Raw genomic sequence first — 19,284 nt, forward strand, 5'->3', positions numbered from 1 at the left:
GCAATTTTGTCACACCTGGTGATTTTTATGGTTTGTAAAGCTTAATTAAACACTTTCTGGAAGCTTGCTTCACAAACCTCAATCAATATTCTCGTGTCAGTTGTTTTTACACATTCCTCGTGCATGCACCTTTTTAATCATGCATTATGAGCCTCCACATAGCTAACGGATTAAAGTATATCTTTCCTGTATCTAAATCCAGATGAAGCTGCTCCTTGAAGCCCCCTCCCCCAAAAAACAGTCTCTATGGACAAAAAGGACAACCTACAAACTGAGTTCTAAACAAAAACAAATGTATTTAAATGACCACACAGAGTTGTAAGTGTCAGTTTAGCATCCAGCACTTAATCACCAAGGTCAAAATGAAAACATGGCAGCACAGAAAGGCCTGATAACCAAAGACAAATGCTACAGATTCAGTAAATCCTTTCATTGCATGTGTGAGTGTGTGTTACAGTAACAAATTAAATGTGCTTTTTTTTTATTTTACTTTTTTTTTTTTTACAACACATTATATTATTCAGCACTATTTTGCATACATGCACCGTCGGTTAAGTCCGGCGTCACTGACATTAGTGAGGTACCCACAAACCAGTCATAAGAAACATCCTCCCTGTTCTGCTCGATCATGAGATCAGGCTTGTTTTAAATGGAGGAATCTCAATGAACAGAGAGGTTGTTGAAAACAGAAAGTCCCAGAGTTGTCTTTATAAATATCTCCCACATCACTCCTTCAACAACAGACTTAAATTATCTACAAAAACATAATAATAGATTTGATAGAGTGTTATGGCATCCCTGAATTCCTATCTAAGGAATAAAAAAATTGTTCTTCCGAGATATAATCTTAACTGACAATAATTCATGGCATTCAAAAATATGGACGTTAAATCGACATTTTTATAGGGGCTAAATTATAAAGTTTTATCATCTTCTATTTAATAAACCATGCATTTTTGTATCCAATATGGATATCACCTGATTAATCCTACTAATATTTCTGTTTTTCTTCAGTTAAATGAAATAAATCCTTATCTGAGCAGCTGAGGTTAACTGCTATAAGCGATATTAGTGCATCATCAAAATGTGATCAAGGGTGGAGTTTTCAGATGGTGATATTCAGCTTGTCAGACCTCACTGACCTTCTCTGTGTTTGCATAACATCCCTACAAGTAAAGGTTATTACACAGAGGGGATAAAAAAAACAAGAATTTTCCATTTCTAAACCACACCCTCGCCACATTCTTCAAGTCAAACCAAAACACCAGCTTAATGTTGCCTATTTGTCACTTTGTGTCTGAGTGGATTTTTCCTCCTAATATGGCTTCCTCGGCTCTTTTGTGTTTCTGGACGGTGATTTGCAGCTGCCAGTACTTGAGGTACACCCACATGAGGCTTCCGTTCTTCCTCCTGTCCATGTTTAGCAGCTCAGCACAATGCTTGTCTCTCTTAAAAATATCCTTCAGGTCAGTCTCTAGATCCAGGTCTGGCCCAATGGGATCTTTAACGACCTTAAGCAGCATGTTCTTCTCCATCTCCAGCCGCTGATCTCGAGGCTGGATGAGGGAGCAGTAGGCGTTCTGCCGCTCCACAAGTAAACCCTCCAACTCCTTCAGAGTGGCTGTGGCTCGGTTGTACCAGTTCTGCTCTTTTTCCAGAGCTTGATGCAGCAGAGCACCTGCAGCTCCTGATTTCACCAACTTTTGCTTCTCTTCCTCTAAGGACTCTCGCTCCTTGTTAGAAGACAGAATACAAGGTTAGTGAGTAAAGGCTATGCATTACAAAGGAAAATGACACAATGATAAAATGGGTGCAATGTTCAATGTAAAAGGAGGACAACAAAAGACATATGTGTGGCAGGTAACTGAGATGGAAGAAAACAAAGGTTTAAGACAGATTTCTACTCATTAGCTCCGTTATCCCTTATAAACCCTTCAGCAGATCTTTACCTGCTGTAACTGCTTCCTTTCTTCCATAAGCTGCTGGCTCTGTGAGACCAGGGCCTGCTTGTACCCTTTGACCCGCTGTCTCTCTTTCTCCAGCTCCAGCTCCAGCGTAGCTGCTGCCCTGCGCCTCTCGGTAAGAGTCTCCCGGTAACGGGCCTCCATATCACTTTTTATTGTAGACACATCTCTGTCATACTGAGCTTTCACCTTCTGGATCTCCCTCTGAGATTCTCTGGTCCAGATCCATCCTGAAAGGGCAATGGGATAAAAAAAAAAATGGGGAAGATGTTAAGTGATACTACCATGATTTTCTGAAGAGTAGAGTAGCTGGAGCTACTTATGAACTGAATTTTATAAAATCATGGCAATGACTTTATCTAAGTAACAGAGATGATCTATCATACAATCACACACAGATCAGAACAGATGCATGCTGGGGAAGCACACAAGCAGTTGTAGGTTTTTCCTCTGCCCTATACCCATCTTCCTAAATAATTTTGGGAGGTTTGCGCTAAGTTTTATGGTGATGCCGATGAAGGCAGCGAGCCAGAATGTGTGCGTCTTGTCAATAAAAAACAAAACAAAAAACTACAACAAAACAAAAAATTGTTCTGTATATTACAACTGTTGCAGGTGTTTTCCCCCTGTTTTACAGTATGTAAAGTTGTGCAAGAAACCTCTGCTGTGCTTAACCTGGAAGGGCCAAAATGTCTCCTTTTAGTGGAATAATTTTTACTGATCTGCAGTTTAGTCTACTCCCCCCCCCCTCTGTGTTAATCATTAAATGCCATTTGGCATTCTAATGACAAAAGAGACTGTGTGTCTGTAAGCCAGACACTCACTCACTGATCATCATATTCTTTTGACTGCTCCCTTTAAGGGTCACCACAGCAGATCATTTGAAATTGATATGCTGTTCTACTCTGTTGTCTCATCCACAATCACACAGGTGAATCTCCTTGTGTAACTTACGAAATGCAGCCAGTCCCAGCATGGGGACCAGCAGGGCGTAGTTCCACTGGTTGCCATCGCCTGCTCCCGCCCCCCTTCCTCTGGGATCTGGTTGGATGTTCCATCTTGGGGGATCATTCAAGTTGTTCATGGAGGCCGCTGTTACACACACACAAACAAACACGAAGAGAGCTCAGCCCAAAACATCACCAACAATTGACTCTTTCTCGGTTTTTATTTGTGAGTAACATATAATCTCAGAGGTGTTTTCTCTTTGACACGTCTATAATTTACTCTGCATTAACTATCACATAATTTGCTACTGGCTGAATAAAGAGCAGTGAATAAACGCCAATGCATCTGCTAGGGTGTGCAATCTGCAAAACAGTGTTTGGAATAAGCACTGGATGTGAAAGTGCATTAACAAATAGCTTTTTAGCATGAATCCAAACAATGCACCGGGCATGCAGGGCGAAAGGAGCCTCTCATGATTCGGAAGTTTGACAGCTGAGCTAACCATAAACAAAGCTAGCTATGTGCTACATGCTAGCCAACATTTGGCTTCGTGGCTCGTCATTGTGTTTATAAAAAAACACAACAGAACGAAGGGGCTTCATAGTTTTGCAATCCTGACAACGTGTCAGCGTACGCCTGTTAAATGTATGGAACTGTGTCTCACCTTGAATGAAAAGTGTAGGTCACTTATGCATTTGTTCTTGCACACGCAGATTATACAATTTTAACGATTTAACGTTCCACCTTAGCCGGCAGAGGGTGATTTTAAAAATTGCTTTCAAAAAGAACCTGTAAGTGTTGCAGTAAAAAACCCTGTATATTTACTCAGATGGTTTCAAGGTAATAATTTAATAATTACCCTTAAAACACATGGCTAAATGCTTTAAATAATAACTATCATATAAATATTAAATAAATGAGTGACCCCTCTTTTAGCACATTGGTTTAGTCCGGTCCGGCAGAATATGTGTTCCTCCGCAGCGCAGCAGGAACGATCCTCCGTCTGACAACATGGCGAGTGTCCGCACGGCGTCCCGTCTCCTCTCCAAGAGGGTTTTATCTACTGCGAAAGCAGTGAGTAGTGAAAAGATGCTTTTAAAAGTTAAATATTTATATATGTAGTATATTGTAAAAGATAATATTTTATTTTCCCTTTTTTGTTTCTAAAACGAAGCTTTCATAACCGGCGGATTCTGACTTGCGTAATCTGTTATGTAGCTGGTGCTGTTTCAATGTGACACTATGAGCAAAGGTATTTTGCAGGTCCAACAAAATGATTTATATTATATCTATTACACTTCTATTATCTCCATATTACACTTTGTTTCTAATGGCGACTGAACTTTCTGCCTAACCGAGACATTTCGTCACCATGAAAGTCGTAAATGCCGCTGCCCTTGTGTAAAACAGTTCTAAGTATGTAGCCGCTGTTGTTAGCTACAAAAGTAAAATGGGGCAAACTGCAGATATATGACAGGTTTAGACCGACGAAGATGAAAAATAACCGCCAAGAGCAAACGTCACTATAAAAATGGTCGTGCGTTTTAATGCTTTTTCTTTTTCTTTTTGTTTTTGTTTGCTATGGGTTGTTTTGGTAAATGCCTTCACAGCCATTATTAAACATAGTGCTGTAAGGCTGTTAACAGAAAGTTTTGTGCAGGAGTCCCCCCTATTATAAATCACTGCTGATGTCGTGGCACAGGTATAGCAGATGCTTTTGGTTGGTATGCTGCTTGTATTTTAGCAGATCATTTTTCAAAGGCAGGAGCCACCTGACAGTTGATCAGACTGTAACCTCCCTGTCACTTCTCATGTAGATCGTTAAACTTATAGTTTCAGCTTAACATTAATTTGTTCTTTTTTTTTATTTCTAATGTGAAATTAATATAAGTTACACTTAAATTAAATGAATCTGTTAGTAATTTCTGCTGCTTTCTGACACTTGTAAGCATCTGATTGTTGATGCCCCACAGGTAGGGAAGACCAAACAGAAAAAAAGGAAACAGATTATTTATTATTCACCAGGAATTATTCTCTTTTTTTTCTTAAAAAAAAAAAATCCTGCATATAGGATATCGAGCTATTTTACACCAACAGATGCCATTCGTTCTTTTTTTTTTTTTTTTAACATGGGGATCCTATTCTGGGAAATTTAAAAATATAACGATAAACAGCTTATTAATGTAAAAAGGAGATTTTTTGGTATACTTTCTACTTGATTCTACTGATAGAAACCCTGTAAATCGCCTGCATTCCCTAGTACATCCAAAAGTGACAGAAATAACAGAAACTAGCCAGGTGTAGTATTATTTACTCTGAATTTGCAGCAAGTCTTATACTTACCCACAGTACAATTTCTCAGGGGATCATGCTCGGTATATGAGCACACTTCAAGATGACCATTGGATAGTCTCAGTGTCCTCCTCTGTTATCTGTTGGCCAAGCAGGCAGTCAGTTGATCTAAGAGATGCTAGATGATAATTTACATGATAAATGATTTATATGATATTATCATTTTAGTGTTTAAGACCCTCCTTGCTATAATGTATAATGAGCTTCTTCCCAATATGGAGAGTCTGTATTTGCATCAGTGGGATTGGGGAACCTCTTTCTCACTGTGCTGTGAAGAATAAAATGTTGTAGATTTAAACCATAAAAAATGTGAATAGTCTTAATCACATTGTGTCAAAGGGCAATGAAGATCAACGGTCTGCTGGCTTAGTGTAAGTTGTTTACACTAAAGTGATTTTGGGAAATTCAGTCATTTAGTGTAAATGGTTTATTCATCATGTGTGAATAAGGATATCTCACACAAAATAATTTTAATTACTTCACATTTTGTCAGGAAAGTTTAAGCACGTGGGGCACAGTGTTGTTGTGTCTGTTAAAGTGATGCATTAGTTCCTCCTACTGGCAGGTTTGTATACTTTTAAATTCAAGTCAGTGTTGAACTACAGAAGGTTTAAAATACATTTGCATCTGACAAGATCAGCTGTGTAAATGCTGGTAACATTTTCAGTGATGAATGGCTCAAAATATTAATAATATGAATTATGGGTTGTGGAGGTGCCAAGACTGAACGTTTAAAGCTTTAAAACTTCACTTCATTGAATAATCATTTTGTTGTGTTTATTAGCAGAGTCTGGTTTTTCAGTGTGTTTTATGTTTGGGATTAATTTTAGTTTTATTTAAGTTGCTTTTTCTTCTGCCAGGTCCCTGCTGCTGCAGTTCAAGGTTCCAGGAACTTCCACTTTTCCATTTATGGCAAGAAGAAAAATGCCAAAGTATCAGATGACGTAAGCCACATTAAGTTTGTGTTTTTTTTAATCCAGAACAGTATGTATAATATGAAAACCAGGACTCCGCATACATAGAGTACACTCTCATTGCTTCAAAAATGTTTGCAGTACATTGTCTTTTCAACTGGTTTCAGATCTCCACTCAATACCCAGTTGTGGATCATGAGTTTGATGCTGTGGTGGTTGGAGCTGGTGGAGCGGGACTGAGGGCAGCTTTTGGCCTGTCTGAGGCTGGCTTCAACACTGCCTGTGTCACCAAACTGTTCCCAACCAGGTCTCATACTGTCGCTGCACAGGTAAATCAGTTGTTACAGTAAATGATTTTGTGTGTCAGTTAGGACCAAAGTCTCAATCTCATTGCAAATATTTTACTAATCTTGAGTCATCAAGTAAACACGCATAATGTTTAAACTTACCTTGGTTAATAGGGTGGGATTAATGCGGCTCTGGGGAACATGGAGGAGGATGACTGGAGGTGGCATTTCTATGACACAGTGAAGGGATCTGATTGGCTTGGAGACCAGGACGCTATCCACTACATGACAGAACAGGCTCCTGCAGCCGTAGTAGAGGTATGATCTCTCTTAGAAACACACTAACATGCATAACAAGTCATTATGTTAACTGGCAAGTACTAGGCCTTAAACAAAAGACATAAATGAGTGTGTAAGCCATGTGATCTTTAGGAATACCTCATTGCACAATAAAAGCCGAGCAGCTTATTGGTGGATTTAAATAATTATTAATTTATTTTATTTTTAATTTACACCAGATGGGGGTCATTCCACCCAGAGCTATGTAAAAAGACAGTTACAGCAGATTAGGAATTCATGTTGCTCTTGTTTCCTTTTTTTTTTTTCCTAGCTGGAGAACTTTGGCATGCCATTCAGCCGCACTGAGGAGGGCAAGATCTACCAGAGGGCCTTTGGAGGTCAGAGCCTTAAGTATGGAAAGGGAGGTCAGGCGCACCGCTGCTGCTGTGTAGCAGACAGAACAGGCCACTCACTGCTGCATACGCTGTATGGAAGGGTGAGTACACATACTTTCCTACCTTCTTTCTGCAGCGTAATCTTTGTGTTGCCGAGGAGCACCAGTTAAGTGCCTCTGTGCGTCTGCCTGACTTGTCTTCAGTCACTTCGTTATGACACCAGTTACTTTGTGGAGTATTTTGCCCTGGACCTGCTGATGGAGAATGGAGAGTGTAAAGGGGTGATCGCTCTCTGTATGGAGGATGGGTCTATCCACCGCTTCAGAGCCCAGAACACTGTTATTGCTACTGGGTAGGAGATGCCTTTGCTTAAACATTTCTTCAACTGTCATTTTATCTACAAGCTTAGAAATAAGTTCTGTCTTTCTTTCCAGGGGTTATGGAAGAACCTATTTCAGCTGCACATCTGCTCACACAAGCACAGGAGATGGAAATGCGATGGTGACCAGAGCGGGTCTGCCCTGCCAGGATATGGAGTTTGTCCAGTTTCATCCCACTGGTGAGAAAAGAAACTTAATTTATTAAACCAAAAAATGTTGCTGAAGCATTGAGGAGAGTTTTATTTTGAAAGCGAAAGCTCCACAGGAACTATACAAATTCCTCAAAGATATGTTTAGAATACCTACAGTAAAGTTAACTAGTATAGATGCTGTATCAATAACAAGTCAATGTCTAGTAAGTGCAAATGTAATATAGTTAAGAGATTGGAGAGAAAAATGAATGATTTTACATAGTTTGGGCACCAGAGGGCACTCTACAACTTCTGTTGTCAACTTCTGGAGTCAGAAAAACAAAAACCAGCTGATCTGAGTGCAGTCTGGCAGAGCATAAAGGAGTAACCTACGACTTGTGACAATAAAACAAAATTATTTTTTAAAATGCATTGTCATATTATCTTAGTTGAATTGAACTGAATTGAAAGCCTTTATTGTCGTTATACATCGTATAACGAGATTAGAAACAGCTCTATAAAAGTGCAGACGTGCTTTAGCACATTAAAAACTATAGAATAATTTAACAATACACTTAATATAAGTATAAATACACAGTACAGTAATGGATAACAGAGACAGACAGGCAGAGAATTGATGATATTTCAGTGCAGATTACTTTTTGTGCAAGTTTGAGTTGAGTATGGTTATAGCTTTGGGGAAAAAGCTATCCCTGAGTGTGTTTGTTCTGGCCCGTATGGATCTGAAGCGCCTGCCAGAGGGCAGTAGGTTGAAAAGATGGTAGCCGGGATGGGTAGTGTCCTTTAAGATGTTTCTGGCCCTGCTGATACAGCGGGAGTTGTAGACGGCAGACAAGGAGGGCAGGGGGCAGCCGATGATTTTTTGTGCTGTGTTTACCACCCTCTGCAGTCTCTTCTTATCTGCCTCCGTGCAGCTGGCGTGCCACACTGTCACCGCATAGTTTAGCAGGCTCTCGATGGTGGATCTGTAGAAGGTCACCAGCAGCGGGGTGTTTAGTTGCTCCTTCCTGAGCACCCTCAGGAAGTGTAGCCGCTGCTGGGCTTTCTTGACTAGCACCATGGTGTTAGCTGACCAGGAGAGGTCTGCAGAGATGTGGACCCCAAGGAATTTGAAGGACTTCACTCGCTCTACACATTCTCCGTTGATGTGCAGGGGCAGCTCCGTTCCACCTGAAGTCCAGGATGAGTTCCTTGATCTTGGTAATGTTAAGTCCCAGGTTGTTTGATGCACACCATTCTCCCAGTTTCAGGACCTCATCTCTGTAAGCCGCCTCATTTCCCCCTGTGATCAGCCCCACCGCTGTTGTGTCATCAGCAAATTTGACAATGATGTTCTCTGGGTGGGCAGGACTGCAGTCAATATGTGTAGAGGGAGTAGATTAGTGGGCTTAGTACACAGCCCTGGGGAGAGCTGATGTTGAGAGTGCGAGGGGAAGAGAGGTGAGGACCCAGTTTCACCCGCACTAAAAATTAACTACACATAAAAAATGTAAGGGAAACCTGTTCATGTTTCATGTGTCTAAAAGAAAAAAACTATTGACCAATATTTCAGACTTTTAACTCACTAAATGTCTACATTTTACCCTGAAGACAACTTTCTTTTTCCTAAAGATCATGTTTATTTTTGTTTTTCCTGGATATCATGATATCATTAAATATGGATGAAGTAGCACATGTGCCCTGTGGCATAGATGCTCCATCTTTGTAAATGCTTGTTGCATAAGGGCAGCAGACTTCGCCATGTTTTATGCATAACTCTGCTACACTGAGGGAAAACCTATGATTTAAATTGGTTGGTGGATATAGCAGGAAAAAAGTACAGTTTTTCACAGATTCTAGAGATAAAACTTTAAAATTGTGAGTGAAATTGCTTAACAGTACTGGGTCTATAAAGCATAATGTCTTTGGTTTTATTGACATTATATTGTGCCATGGCAATAAAACCTTGTGGATTTTACATTTACAGTGTTGACCTTGTGTTTCTTTGATGGGAATGAAAGCTTATAACTACTGTTGTTATTTATTCATAAATATTTGGATGTAACAGGTTTTTTTTTTTTCCTTCTTCTTCATGTTTCATGCTTACAGGAATCTATGGAGCCGGCTGTCTGATCACAGAGGGCTGCCGTGGTGAGGGAGGAATCCTGATTAACAGTGAAGGAGAGCGCTTCATGGAGCGCTACGCACCCAACGCCAAAGACCTGGCTTCCAGAGACGTGGTGTCCCGCTCCATGACCATAGAGATCAGAGAGGGCAGGTATGCTCAACTCACCTGTCTGTGTGATGTCTGTCAAAGCTTTTAAGCCAGTTCCTGTTCCTTACTGACGTTTACGTTTTTAATTTCTTCAGAGGTGTTGGTCCAGAGAAGGACCACGTGTACCTGCAGCTTCACCACCTGCCTCCTCAGCAGCTGGCCGCAAGGCTGCCTGGTATCTCAGAGACAGCCATGATCTTCGCTGGAGTCGACGTCACCAAAGAACCCATCCCTGTCCTGCCCACCGTCCACTACAACATGGGTGGAATACCCACAAACTACAAGGGACAGGTACATAATCTCTGCATGTGTCATCTCCACGCGTCGTGCACTAAGATTGTTGTTGTGAGCACAGCGGGCTTGCTTAGGATTTGTAATATTTGGCCCTTAGGTGATTACTCACGTCAACGACGAGGACAAGGTGGTTCCCGGACTGTATGCCTGTGGCGAGGCAGCTTCTGCCAGTGTCCATGGAGCTAACAGGCTGGGTGCCAACTCCCTGCTGGACCTGGTGGTGTTTGGCAGAGCTTGCGCCCTCACCATTGCTGAGCAGCACAAACCTGGTGAGAACCTCTGCTTTTCACAGAATACTTTATTAATCCCAAAAGTAGTGTATTTGGTTAAATTTATTACAATAAAAAGTTTCTTAATCTTAAAAAATAACCATTAATAATGCAAAAAAAAAAATCATAAAAACAACTGATTAAAACAGACTTAATATTTTCTGGTAAAATATTAGCAGAAAAGATATCTGTTCTACATTCACATTCGGAGAAAAATCACTTTTGCTGTCTCTGTGTTCATGCTGACGTTGGCTTTTTTGTCTTTTCCTGTGCAGGAGAGAAGCTGTCCCCTCTGAAGCCCAGCGCAGGAGAGGAGTCTGTGGCCAACCTGGACAGGCTGAGGTTTGCCAACGGAAGTCAGAGGACCTCTGAGATCAGGCTCAACATGCAGAAGGTGGACATGCTAACATGAACACAGACATATTGATGTATAAATTATATTTGTACTTAACTAATATTTGGCTTTACATGAATTATTTATTTTTATTATTATTATTGTTAGATATTATTTATTATATACAACATCTTATCTGTAGATCTTTTCTAAATGATAATAATCATCAGGACATAAAAATGTAATGTATAATTACCACCAAATCTCTTACTAATGGTTACAATCTGGAAAGACCTGCCACAAAATAAGGTTTAGAAAGCTTTTCTCTCCACAAGAAAGGTTTTTATTTTTCATTCCCTTTTTTTTCTTTTTGTTAACGGGGTATTGTCGTGACCCAGGTGTGGGGAACCCAAGTTTATGACTGCAATAACTCAAGAAGGAAGTCACCCAGTACTTCCAAATTCATACCATAGGTGCATCTACTATAAATCTCAGAGGAGTTTGAATCCCAGTGACCTTGAACTCAAGGTCAGTGGTCAGGTATTATGAAAATCGTGTGAATGTGATAACTTGAGACGTCGTGATACAATACCATACATGCATCCAGTAGGGATGAGGGCAGGTACCAGTGGGTTTTTTTGTGAATTTTAGTTTCCTTTTTTTGGTTTCTAAGGATACTTTTCTTGTTTCAGTTCTGCTTTTATCAGTTTTAATATTAGTCAATATGGGCGGCATCTGTTAGCGGCAGATTTAGGAAGTTCAAACCAATAAACTCATGTAGTAGAGCTCTTCTCTCTACCTCTTCCTCAATATTACTTCTTCACTAACAGGTCAATCAAACATAAATGTTCTTACTTTTGCTGTCAATAAAAACAAAAAACAACGAATTAATCGCACCATTTTCTGTAATTTATCCCGATTAATCACATTATTTGATCAGTAGCCTGGTTGCAATTACATTTTTTTCAACTTTATATTTAAGCTAACAGACATTTATGCAATATCATGTAGGGCTGTTCGATATGACGATATGAAAACGTCTATCGTTTCATATTACGCTATCGTTTGTTTCATGGTGTCTACGGCAATATTATTTTGATGATTTTGATGGTCACAGTAGAATTCCTTAAAGTTCTTTCTTTCTCTTATATTTTAAATAACAACACTACAGACGGACAAGCGACTGTTTTTATGCGTCGTCTTTAGCAACAGCGACGGTAAAACCATCGCGTGGCACGTGTTCTCAATTAATAGGTCTGCAGTTTGTTGCAATCCACTTGGCAGTTGTGTCAGTCAATATGTCCGAGGTAGACTTACTGAGTCCCCGATGCTTCATAAGTGGTTTGGCTAACGTGTCACCCAGCTTGCGACAAAGTGCTAGCAGCATGCTTGGCTAACGTATGCTCTGCGTCAATGTGATATTTCAAACTGGAGGTGCTTCGGTGAAAAGAAAATTCCTTCTTGCACAATCTGCATAATATTTTATGTCGGTCGACTGCTCAGTCTTGTTGTTTTTTTTTAAATACCCAAATTTCCCATCGAGAGGGCCAATGTGCGTTTATCATCTTCCATACGGAGTTGATTGGTTCAGCTGCCCGTCACTACCAGATCAACTGCCCATTTGCGCATTTGCGAAGGTAACTACTTGGACAAACTGCCCGGAATGCGTTGACAGAAACAGTTCAGGGATTTTGAGTTATTCTGCACTCCAGATGTGTTAGTTGCATTAAAATAATTTAATCGCGTTGACCGTGATGGCAGATTAATTTGCATTAATGCAAATTTTGACAGCAGTAGTTCTTACATATATCTTTACAATGATAATGAGCATTGGCCAGGATGACTTGATATCTGGATTTGATTACCACCACCACACAGGTTAAACAGGTGTGAAACACCACAACTGGCCCCTGTGTCATCCATGAGATTTCATTGTCGTGGTTCATTTAGAGTAACGTGTTTCTCTGCTTCTGCTTTCAGACCATGCAGACCCATGCTGCGGTATTCCGTACTGGCTCTGTCCTGAAGGAAGGATGCGATAAGATGGATGCTATTTATCAGACCCTGGAGGACATCAAGACCTTTGACAGAGGTACTGCACCACACTGCTGCTCTTCTTGTGCAAAAAGTTGTTGGAGTGTTACTTTGAAATGGGTTTGGTTTTTTTCCTCCCCTCTAAATTTCATCCTCTCTCCTTCAGGCATTGTGTGGAACACCGACTTGGTGGAATCGCTAGAGCTGCAGAATCTGCTGCTGAACGCCGTCCAGACCATCAACTCTGCCGAGCAGAGAAAGGAGAGCAGGGGAGCCCACGCCAGAGAGGACTACAAGGTCTGCGTCAACATGTTTAGCGTAAGGATGGAATTAATGTCTATACAATCTGCTCTCTGCCAACATTTCTTTGAACTGTGCTTCAGGAACGTGTGGATGAGTACGACTACTCTAAGCCCCTGCAGGGTCAGGAGAAGAAGCCGTATGACCAGCACTGGAGGAAGCACACTCTGTCCTTCGTTGATCAAAAGACTGGAAAGGTGATGACCCCCTCAGTGTGTGTGTTTGTCTGTGTCTTACAGAATAATTTAAACAGTTTTTGAAGCTATTGACAGCTTCAGCTGTCAGTATCCTCATACTCCTTTGCTTTTGACCAATCACAGGTCACATTGGAGTACCGCCCTGTGATCGACAGCTCTCTTGATGAGCAGGACTGCGCCCACGTTCCACCTGCCATCCGCTCCTACTAAGATGATTCCCTCCTGCCCTCCCCTTTATTCCCACCCTTTGCCCATCACATCCACCTTACTCAATTACAGAAGGCTCCTTGATCTATTATTAAGGAAGCTAAACTTTCTGTGCTAGAGAAAACATTCTGAGACAAATTCAGACTTTTATTGCACATTTGTATGCATTTAGATCTGTTCAGTACAATACTGTCTATATCATTTTGTGTCACTTCCTGTTTCTGTCTTTCTCTTTTTTTTGGCGTGTTTTGCCTTGATTTCAATCTGTTTGCAGAAACTAAATTTCCACATGGTTCTCATGGCTTCTCGCGCTGTGTGAGCAGGTTGTGTGTGCGTGAGATATATATATATATATATATATAAGGGGAAGAACAAAGTTGTTGACAATAAGCCTGGCTTTTTGTGATGACATCATTCTCATTTCCCAGTCTGGCATTGCAGTAAGAGCTTCTTGTAACCTCTTTCTCCTTTTAGCTGAGTTGAAGAGATGATGGAAGTGATTGTAATTTCAACCACACACTTTGCAGGCAAGTTTGAAGTATGTAAATATTGCATAAATGTACAATAAATATGGTGAGTTGTACTGTATGTACTAGTTAAAGTGCAAGTCTCACATCTCGCTCACTGTGGCCTTCATTCTTGTGTTCAACACTTGCCGCTTGTTCTGTAGATAATCAGCTAACAGGCTGTATTTGGCTCTAGCGTTCTACAATTTCGCGCTATAAGTGTTAATTATATTAAATTAATGTCTTCAGCCACATTACAGCCTCTCAGCTATTGGGATAAATGAACTGCTTTTTAAGTTACTTTGTTGATGTTGCTTTTTTTAAGACTGAGGATAAATTTCAGTAAGGTGGTGTAGCTTTCTTCAACTCCTTAAATGACTTAAATATCAAAGGTGAAAGATGCGCTCAGTGTTAAAATGTTGATGCCTCTTGTGCTGAATCAACAGTGACTTAATTTATTTGCTACAAAAAGTTAATCCTCTGCTTTTTGCTGTTTGTACTTTCGTTTTCATATGTTCAATAAAGTCTAGGCTGTGGATAGAAACGAACGCTTTTCTTTTTTTAAGCTTTTCTTTTAGTTTAGGTTTTAGTAAGAGGCCGGGAAAGTTTAAGACAAACACCTTCACAATAACCGTGAGAAGAATGAAACTGAGGAAGGGATTTTGTCACAGGTCTAAATATAAATGTGATTTTTGTCCAGTGGAGGGCAGCAGAAGCAAACATCCACATGTCACCCAGGAACAGCTGGTGCATGTTTGCTCTGCGGCTGCTCACTTGTCCTGCTATCATGATCTTTAGGAACATATTTCTATGTGTTACTGATAAGGGCCGGCACAATAATGACTGGATTTGTTCTGTAACAGCTTTGCCTAACTGTAAATGTAGTGGAAGGCTGTTATCGCTGAACAAACGGGACTGTAACCTGAGCCCTTCTCATATTCCCGGCAGCTGTACAAGCCCAGCTCGATGACGGCTGAAGTAAACAGGGTTGGAGTCAGGTATCACACTCCTGTTGGAACAAAGGAGAGGGTTTGTTAGGGGGAAGATAAAGGTTGGTTAACCTTTATTTGCTGTGGCAAATCCGTTGCATTTTAAAGTATGAATACATTTGATGAAAGGTGGATTAAAAAGGAAAAAGCGTGGGAGGAGTCACTGTAACTGCCTTTACAGGAAATCATGCTCGCATTCTTTACGTTAAAGCTCATACGCCCACTCACATCTTGAAGTCATTATCAGCGTCTGGATTTTTTCCACCAGTGGGAGAAAAATGTTCTGTACTCATGAACATCCTCTAAAAGGAGTTAAAGTGTCGGTTCAAATAATTTAAAGGTAAATACAAGTAACTGGTAGACTGGGGGAAAATAAATACTACAGTGGAAACAAATGAAAAGCTGTTAAATTGAGTAGGAGCTAAAAGAAGTCAGATTGAATCTCACCGAATCTTAAATATAGCATCCGTGTAACCAGCACATGCAATTTTTCCTCAGTCAGTACAGCTTTAAAAATTCTTATGACAATTCCAGTCTGTGAATCTCCTTTTAAAGCCATTTAAGATATTTCCCAAGCGCTGTTAAACAGCAAGCATAGTTTTAACATAGCCTTTTCTAAATATCCTGGTTTTATTTTGGATATTGTAGAAACAAAACTACAACAAACAGCTGTGTGTTGTCATTTTCAACAGTCCCACACAGCCATTCTTTCTTGGCGACTCTCTCAAGGTCCCCACAAATTTGCAGTGTGATTCTAGTCAGGGCTTTGTGCAAGCCAGTCAGTAATACTCCCATTGGTTTTCTGGAGGTACTTCTACAGGAGCGACATATTTTGTGGCTCTTTGTGTTGTTGGAATACAAACCCAGACCCAGATTTGTGCTGAGTGCTTGCATTTATTTCTTTTTTTCTTATTTTCACATGTCCTTCTTTCTTCATGTTTCCCACAGCATAATGCTCCCACCACTGTGTTTCACTGTGGGGACAGTGTTCTTTGGATCGTACACCTCTCCCTAAGAAGGATCTCTGTGGCCAAAGAGCTCTAGTTTCATCTCATCTGACCAAAGGACCTGTTTCCAAAGAGAACCAGACAGTATAGAACAGTATGCTATGGATGACCTTTCTCCTGGTTGTCAATATCATACTTCAATCTGGCTTCAGTCAAGAGAAGATTTTCTTGATCTTGCAGTCAATTCTTGTGCAAGGTTTTAGTGACCGCCTTCTTTGAGAGGACAATTCATGACTTGGCTAAGTCATTCACTAATGTCTAGGCAGTTGTTCTTGAGACACATTTCACACTAGTTTTCTTTCCAGAGTCTTTGAAATGTTTCACCTCCTACTTATACCAGGCTCATTCTATAACCATGTGTGACTCGCCTTGAATTTCTTAAAAATACTTCTCACTGCAGTTCTTACACTTGGAAATGCTTTGACTACTTTGTATAGCCATCTCCGACTGTGTTAGTGTTAGAGTCAAATTGTTAAATGTTGCCATTATTGTACTTACATTTGTAAGTCTTAGTTCAAACAAAGACATTCCTTTGTTTCTGACCCCCGATGACGAGCCAGAACCATGCAGGAGCGCTGACGGGCTTCAGCCTGGGTTGAAGCCCGCCAGCGCTCCCCAGGACGATGATGACGTGCTGGACATCGGCCTGGACATCCATGGTTTGTCGGAGGATGAGCAGGAGAGCTCATTGTCGGCCCAATGTACTGCCGCTGCTGCGCCGGTCGGCCACGATGACACCTCTCTTTTCTCCCTGTTTCGCCGTGCTGCTGAGAAGCTGCAGGTGGACTGGCCCTCTCCTCCGCCAGCTCAGAAGCCGTCGCGGTTCGCAGGGTTTTTCCTCCCACCGGAGCCCGCAACGGCCAAAAACTGCCTTCCCATGTTCCCAGACTTTCTCTGCGAGCTAACAGCATCATGGGACAAACCTCTGTCTACCCGCGTCACTGTGCCCGGCTATGGACAGTACATGGAATTGGACGGCGCTGAGGGGGCTGGCTTAACTAACCCACCCCCTATAGAGCCGTCTCTGGCTGCTTATCTGGCCCCGTCCCATAACCATGGTGTCGGCGGCCCCGCAACTCTGCCGTCCAAGCACTGCAGATTCTCTGCTTCGCAGCTGGAGAAGATTTATCGAGCTCAGGCCGGCACTGCTCGCGCCATGAGCTCTGTCACCATGCTCCAGACGTACCAGGCAATGTGCCTGGCGGAGCTCGGATCGCTGGTTCCTGATGACAGCCCGCTGGCACCTCTTCTTAACGAGGTCAGAGTCGCCACAGATTACATCCTCCGTGCGTCTCGCTGTGCAGCGCTCTCCCTGGGCAGAGGGATGGCTTCGACAGTAGTGGCGCAGAGGCACCTGTGGCTGACCCTCTCTGACGTCCCGGATAGGGTCAGGGCTGTATATCTGGACGCACCAGTGTCTGCGGCTGGGGTATTCGGACATTCACTTGAAGCCATTCAGGCTAGATTCGATCTGAGGAAGAAGCAGACGGAAGCTCTGTGCGACATCATCCCCAGACGTCAGCCGAAACCCAAGCCCGCAGCTAGCTCTCACAGCTAGCTCTCTAGCTCCTCTGCCGACTGGCAAGAGACCGGCGCCCACTGCTGAAATGGGTGTGCCGCCAGCGAGAGCACATCCTCCGGCCCGAGCTCCACGCCAGTCGGCCTGGAGCAAAGGCCCACCCTCGGGCCCCCGGCGGGACCCGACGCCCAGGAGGAAGAAGCCTCAGCCCTCCTAGCTGTGGTTTCGAGTGGAGAGGGGGTCCAGCAGCAGGGAGACGCTGTTTTTACCCCTCTGTTGCCGCACAAGAGGTGCCGCTTAAGTTCTGTTCAGGTTGTCAGCCCCAGAAGGCGCTGCACTTTCCTAACACTGTCTCCCAAGCACAAAACCCCTGCACACAAAATGCCTCAGGTAACTCCCTGTTCAGCTGTGTTAAATGTTCAGGTGACCACATCGAGTGTTCCCGCTATTTTTCATTGTTGTGCCTTAGAAAAGGTGCCTCCAACAAAATGTATAAATGTACATGTTTCCATGTTAAAATCAATAAAGAGTGTTGTTTATTCTCAAACAATCACAAATGCTCAGCCTGCAGGCAGAATGTGCCAGGTCAGGCAGGTGATGCAGTCCCCTGCAGACACACTGGGGGGTGACGACACACTGGGGGGCGACAACGCCCCGCCGACGGTCAGCCGGCTGGCTGCTGACTTCCCTCAGTGCCGCGCTTGCGCTCCCTCTCCATGGGTGCTGCGAACTGTTGCCATGGGTTACCGGTTGCAGTTCCGGGTCAAGCCGCCTCGTTTCCAAAGAGTCGTAAACACGACTGTCAACACCGAGGCGGCCATGATACTCAGAGAGGAAATAAAGGCGCTATTGCAGAAAAGAGCAATACGAGTGGTCCCCGCTTCGGAGACAGACAAAGGTTGGTACAGCCGTTATTTTGTTGTTCCGAAAAAAGGGGGAGGGCTTCGTCCCATCCTCGACCTGCGAGTCTTGAACACGTATCTACGAACGTACAGGTTCAAGATGCTAACACTCAGACAGCTCTTGAATGCGGTCGGCTCGGGAGATTGGTTTGCAACAATCGATCTAACAGATGCTTATTTTCATGTGGCTATACACCCGAAACACAAGCAGTTTCTGAGGTTTGCATTCGAGGGCGTAGCCTACGAATACCTAGTGCTGCCGTTCGGGCTGTCGCTTGCTCCTCGCACCTTTACGAAATGTGCCGAGGCAGCACTAGCGCCCCTCAGAGAGAGAGGAATCCGCATCTTAGCCTACCTAGACGACTGGGCTCTCGTAGCTTGCTCCAGAGAGCAGGTAGAGACACAGCTGTTGCTGGTTCTGTCACACATTCAGACACTGGGGTTCTCTGTGAACTTTCAAAAGAGCTCGCTAATCCCGAGTCAGCAGATTACTTTTCTCGGTTTGGAAATATGCTCGCTTTCCAGCCGCGCGTGTTTGTCGGAGCACAGAGTGGCCGCGTTTCATCGCTGCCTCGCTCAGTTTCATTTGGGACGCAGACTGCGTTTCCAGATGATATTAAGCTTGTTGGGCATGATGGCATCTTTGATCGCCGTAGTGCCACTCGGACTGTTAAAAATGAGAGCGTTTCAACGCTGGACTCTCTCTCACCGTTTGTGTGCATCGCGTCACCTCCGGAGGAGGCTGCCGGTAACCGCGTCTTGCATGCTAGCTCTCAGTCCTTGGAGGGAGCCCGGGCTGCT

The 19,284-nt window shown here is 42.6% G+C and overlaps 2 protein-coding genes across 3 annotated transcripts; one reads left to right on the top strand and one right to left on the bottom strand.

The window, feature by feature from the left end:
* Positions 1-276: 276 nt before the first annotated feature.
* Positions 277-3,788, bottom strand: ccdc127a (coiled-coil domain containing 127a). 2 transcript variants are annotated; one of them, XM_005743259.1, is made up of 4 exons: positions 3,577-3,788; positions 2,919-3,056; positions 1,950-2,194; positions 277-1,733 (listed from the first exon to the last, which is right to left on the bottom strand). In XM_005743259.1, exons 2-4 carry the CDS (start codon positions 3,046-3,048, stop codon positions 1,287-1,289), a joined length of 822 nt encoding a protein of 273 aa, XP_005743316.1. In that variant the 5' UTR covers positions 3,049-3,056; positions 3,577-3,788; the 3' UTR covers positions 277-1,286. The 2 variants fall into 2 exon arrangements, with proteins under 2 accessions (XP_005743316.1, XP_005743317.1); XM_005743260.2 differs by lacking the exons at positions 2,919-3,056; positions 3,577-3,788 and adding an exon at positions 2,793-2,874.
* A 102-nt stretch (positions 3,789-3,890) lies between these two features.
* Positions 3,891-14,610, top strand: sdha (succinate dehydrogenase complex, subunit A, flavoprotein (Fp)). The gene is made up of 15 exons (XM_005743261.2): positions 3,891-3,986; positions 6,125-6,208; positions 6,346-6,507; positions 6,640-6,783; positions 7,076-7,240; positions 7,343-7,491; positions 7,574-7,698; positions 9,760-9,928; positions 10,021-10,216; positions 10,317-10,488; positions 10,764-10,882; positions 12,803-12,914; positions 13,023-13,153; positions 13,240-13,353; positions 13,477-14,610. Exons 1-15 carry the CDS (start codon positions 3,924-3,926, stop codon positions 13,561-13,563), a joined length of 1,992 nt encoding a protein of 663 aa, XP_005743318.1. The 5' UTR covers positions 3,891-3,923; the 3' UTR covers positions 13,564-14,610.
* Positions 14,611-19,284: the final 4,674 nt, after the last annotated feature.

This window comes from Pundamilia nyererei, unplaced genomic scaffold, assembly GCF_000239375.1.
Source record: "Pundamilia nyererei isolate P.nyererei 1_Seehausen unplaced genomic scaffold, PunNye1.0 scaffold00129, whole genome shotgun sequence".
Classification (NCBI taxonomy): domain Eukaryota; kingdom Metazoa; phylum Chordata; class Actinopteri; order Cichliformes; family Cichlidae; genus Pundamilia; species Pundamilia nyererei.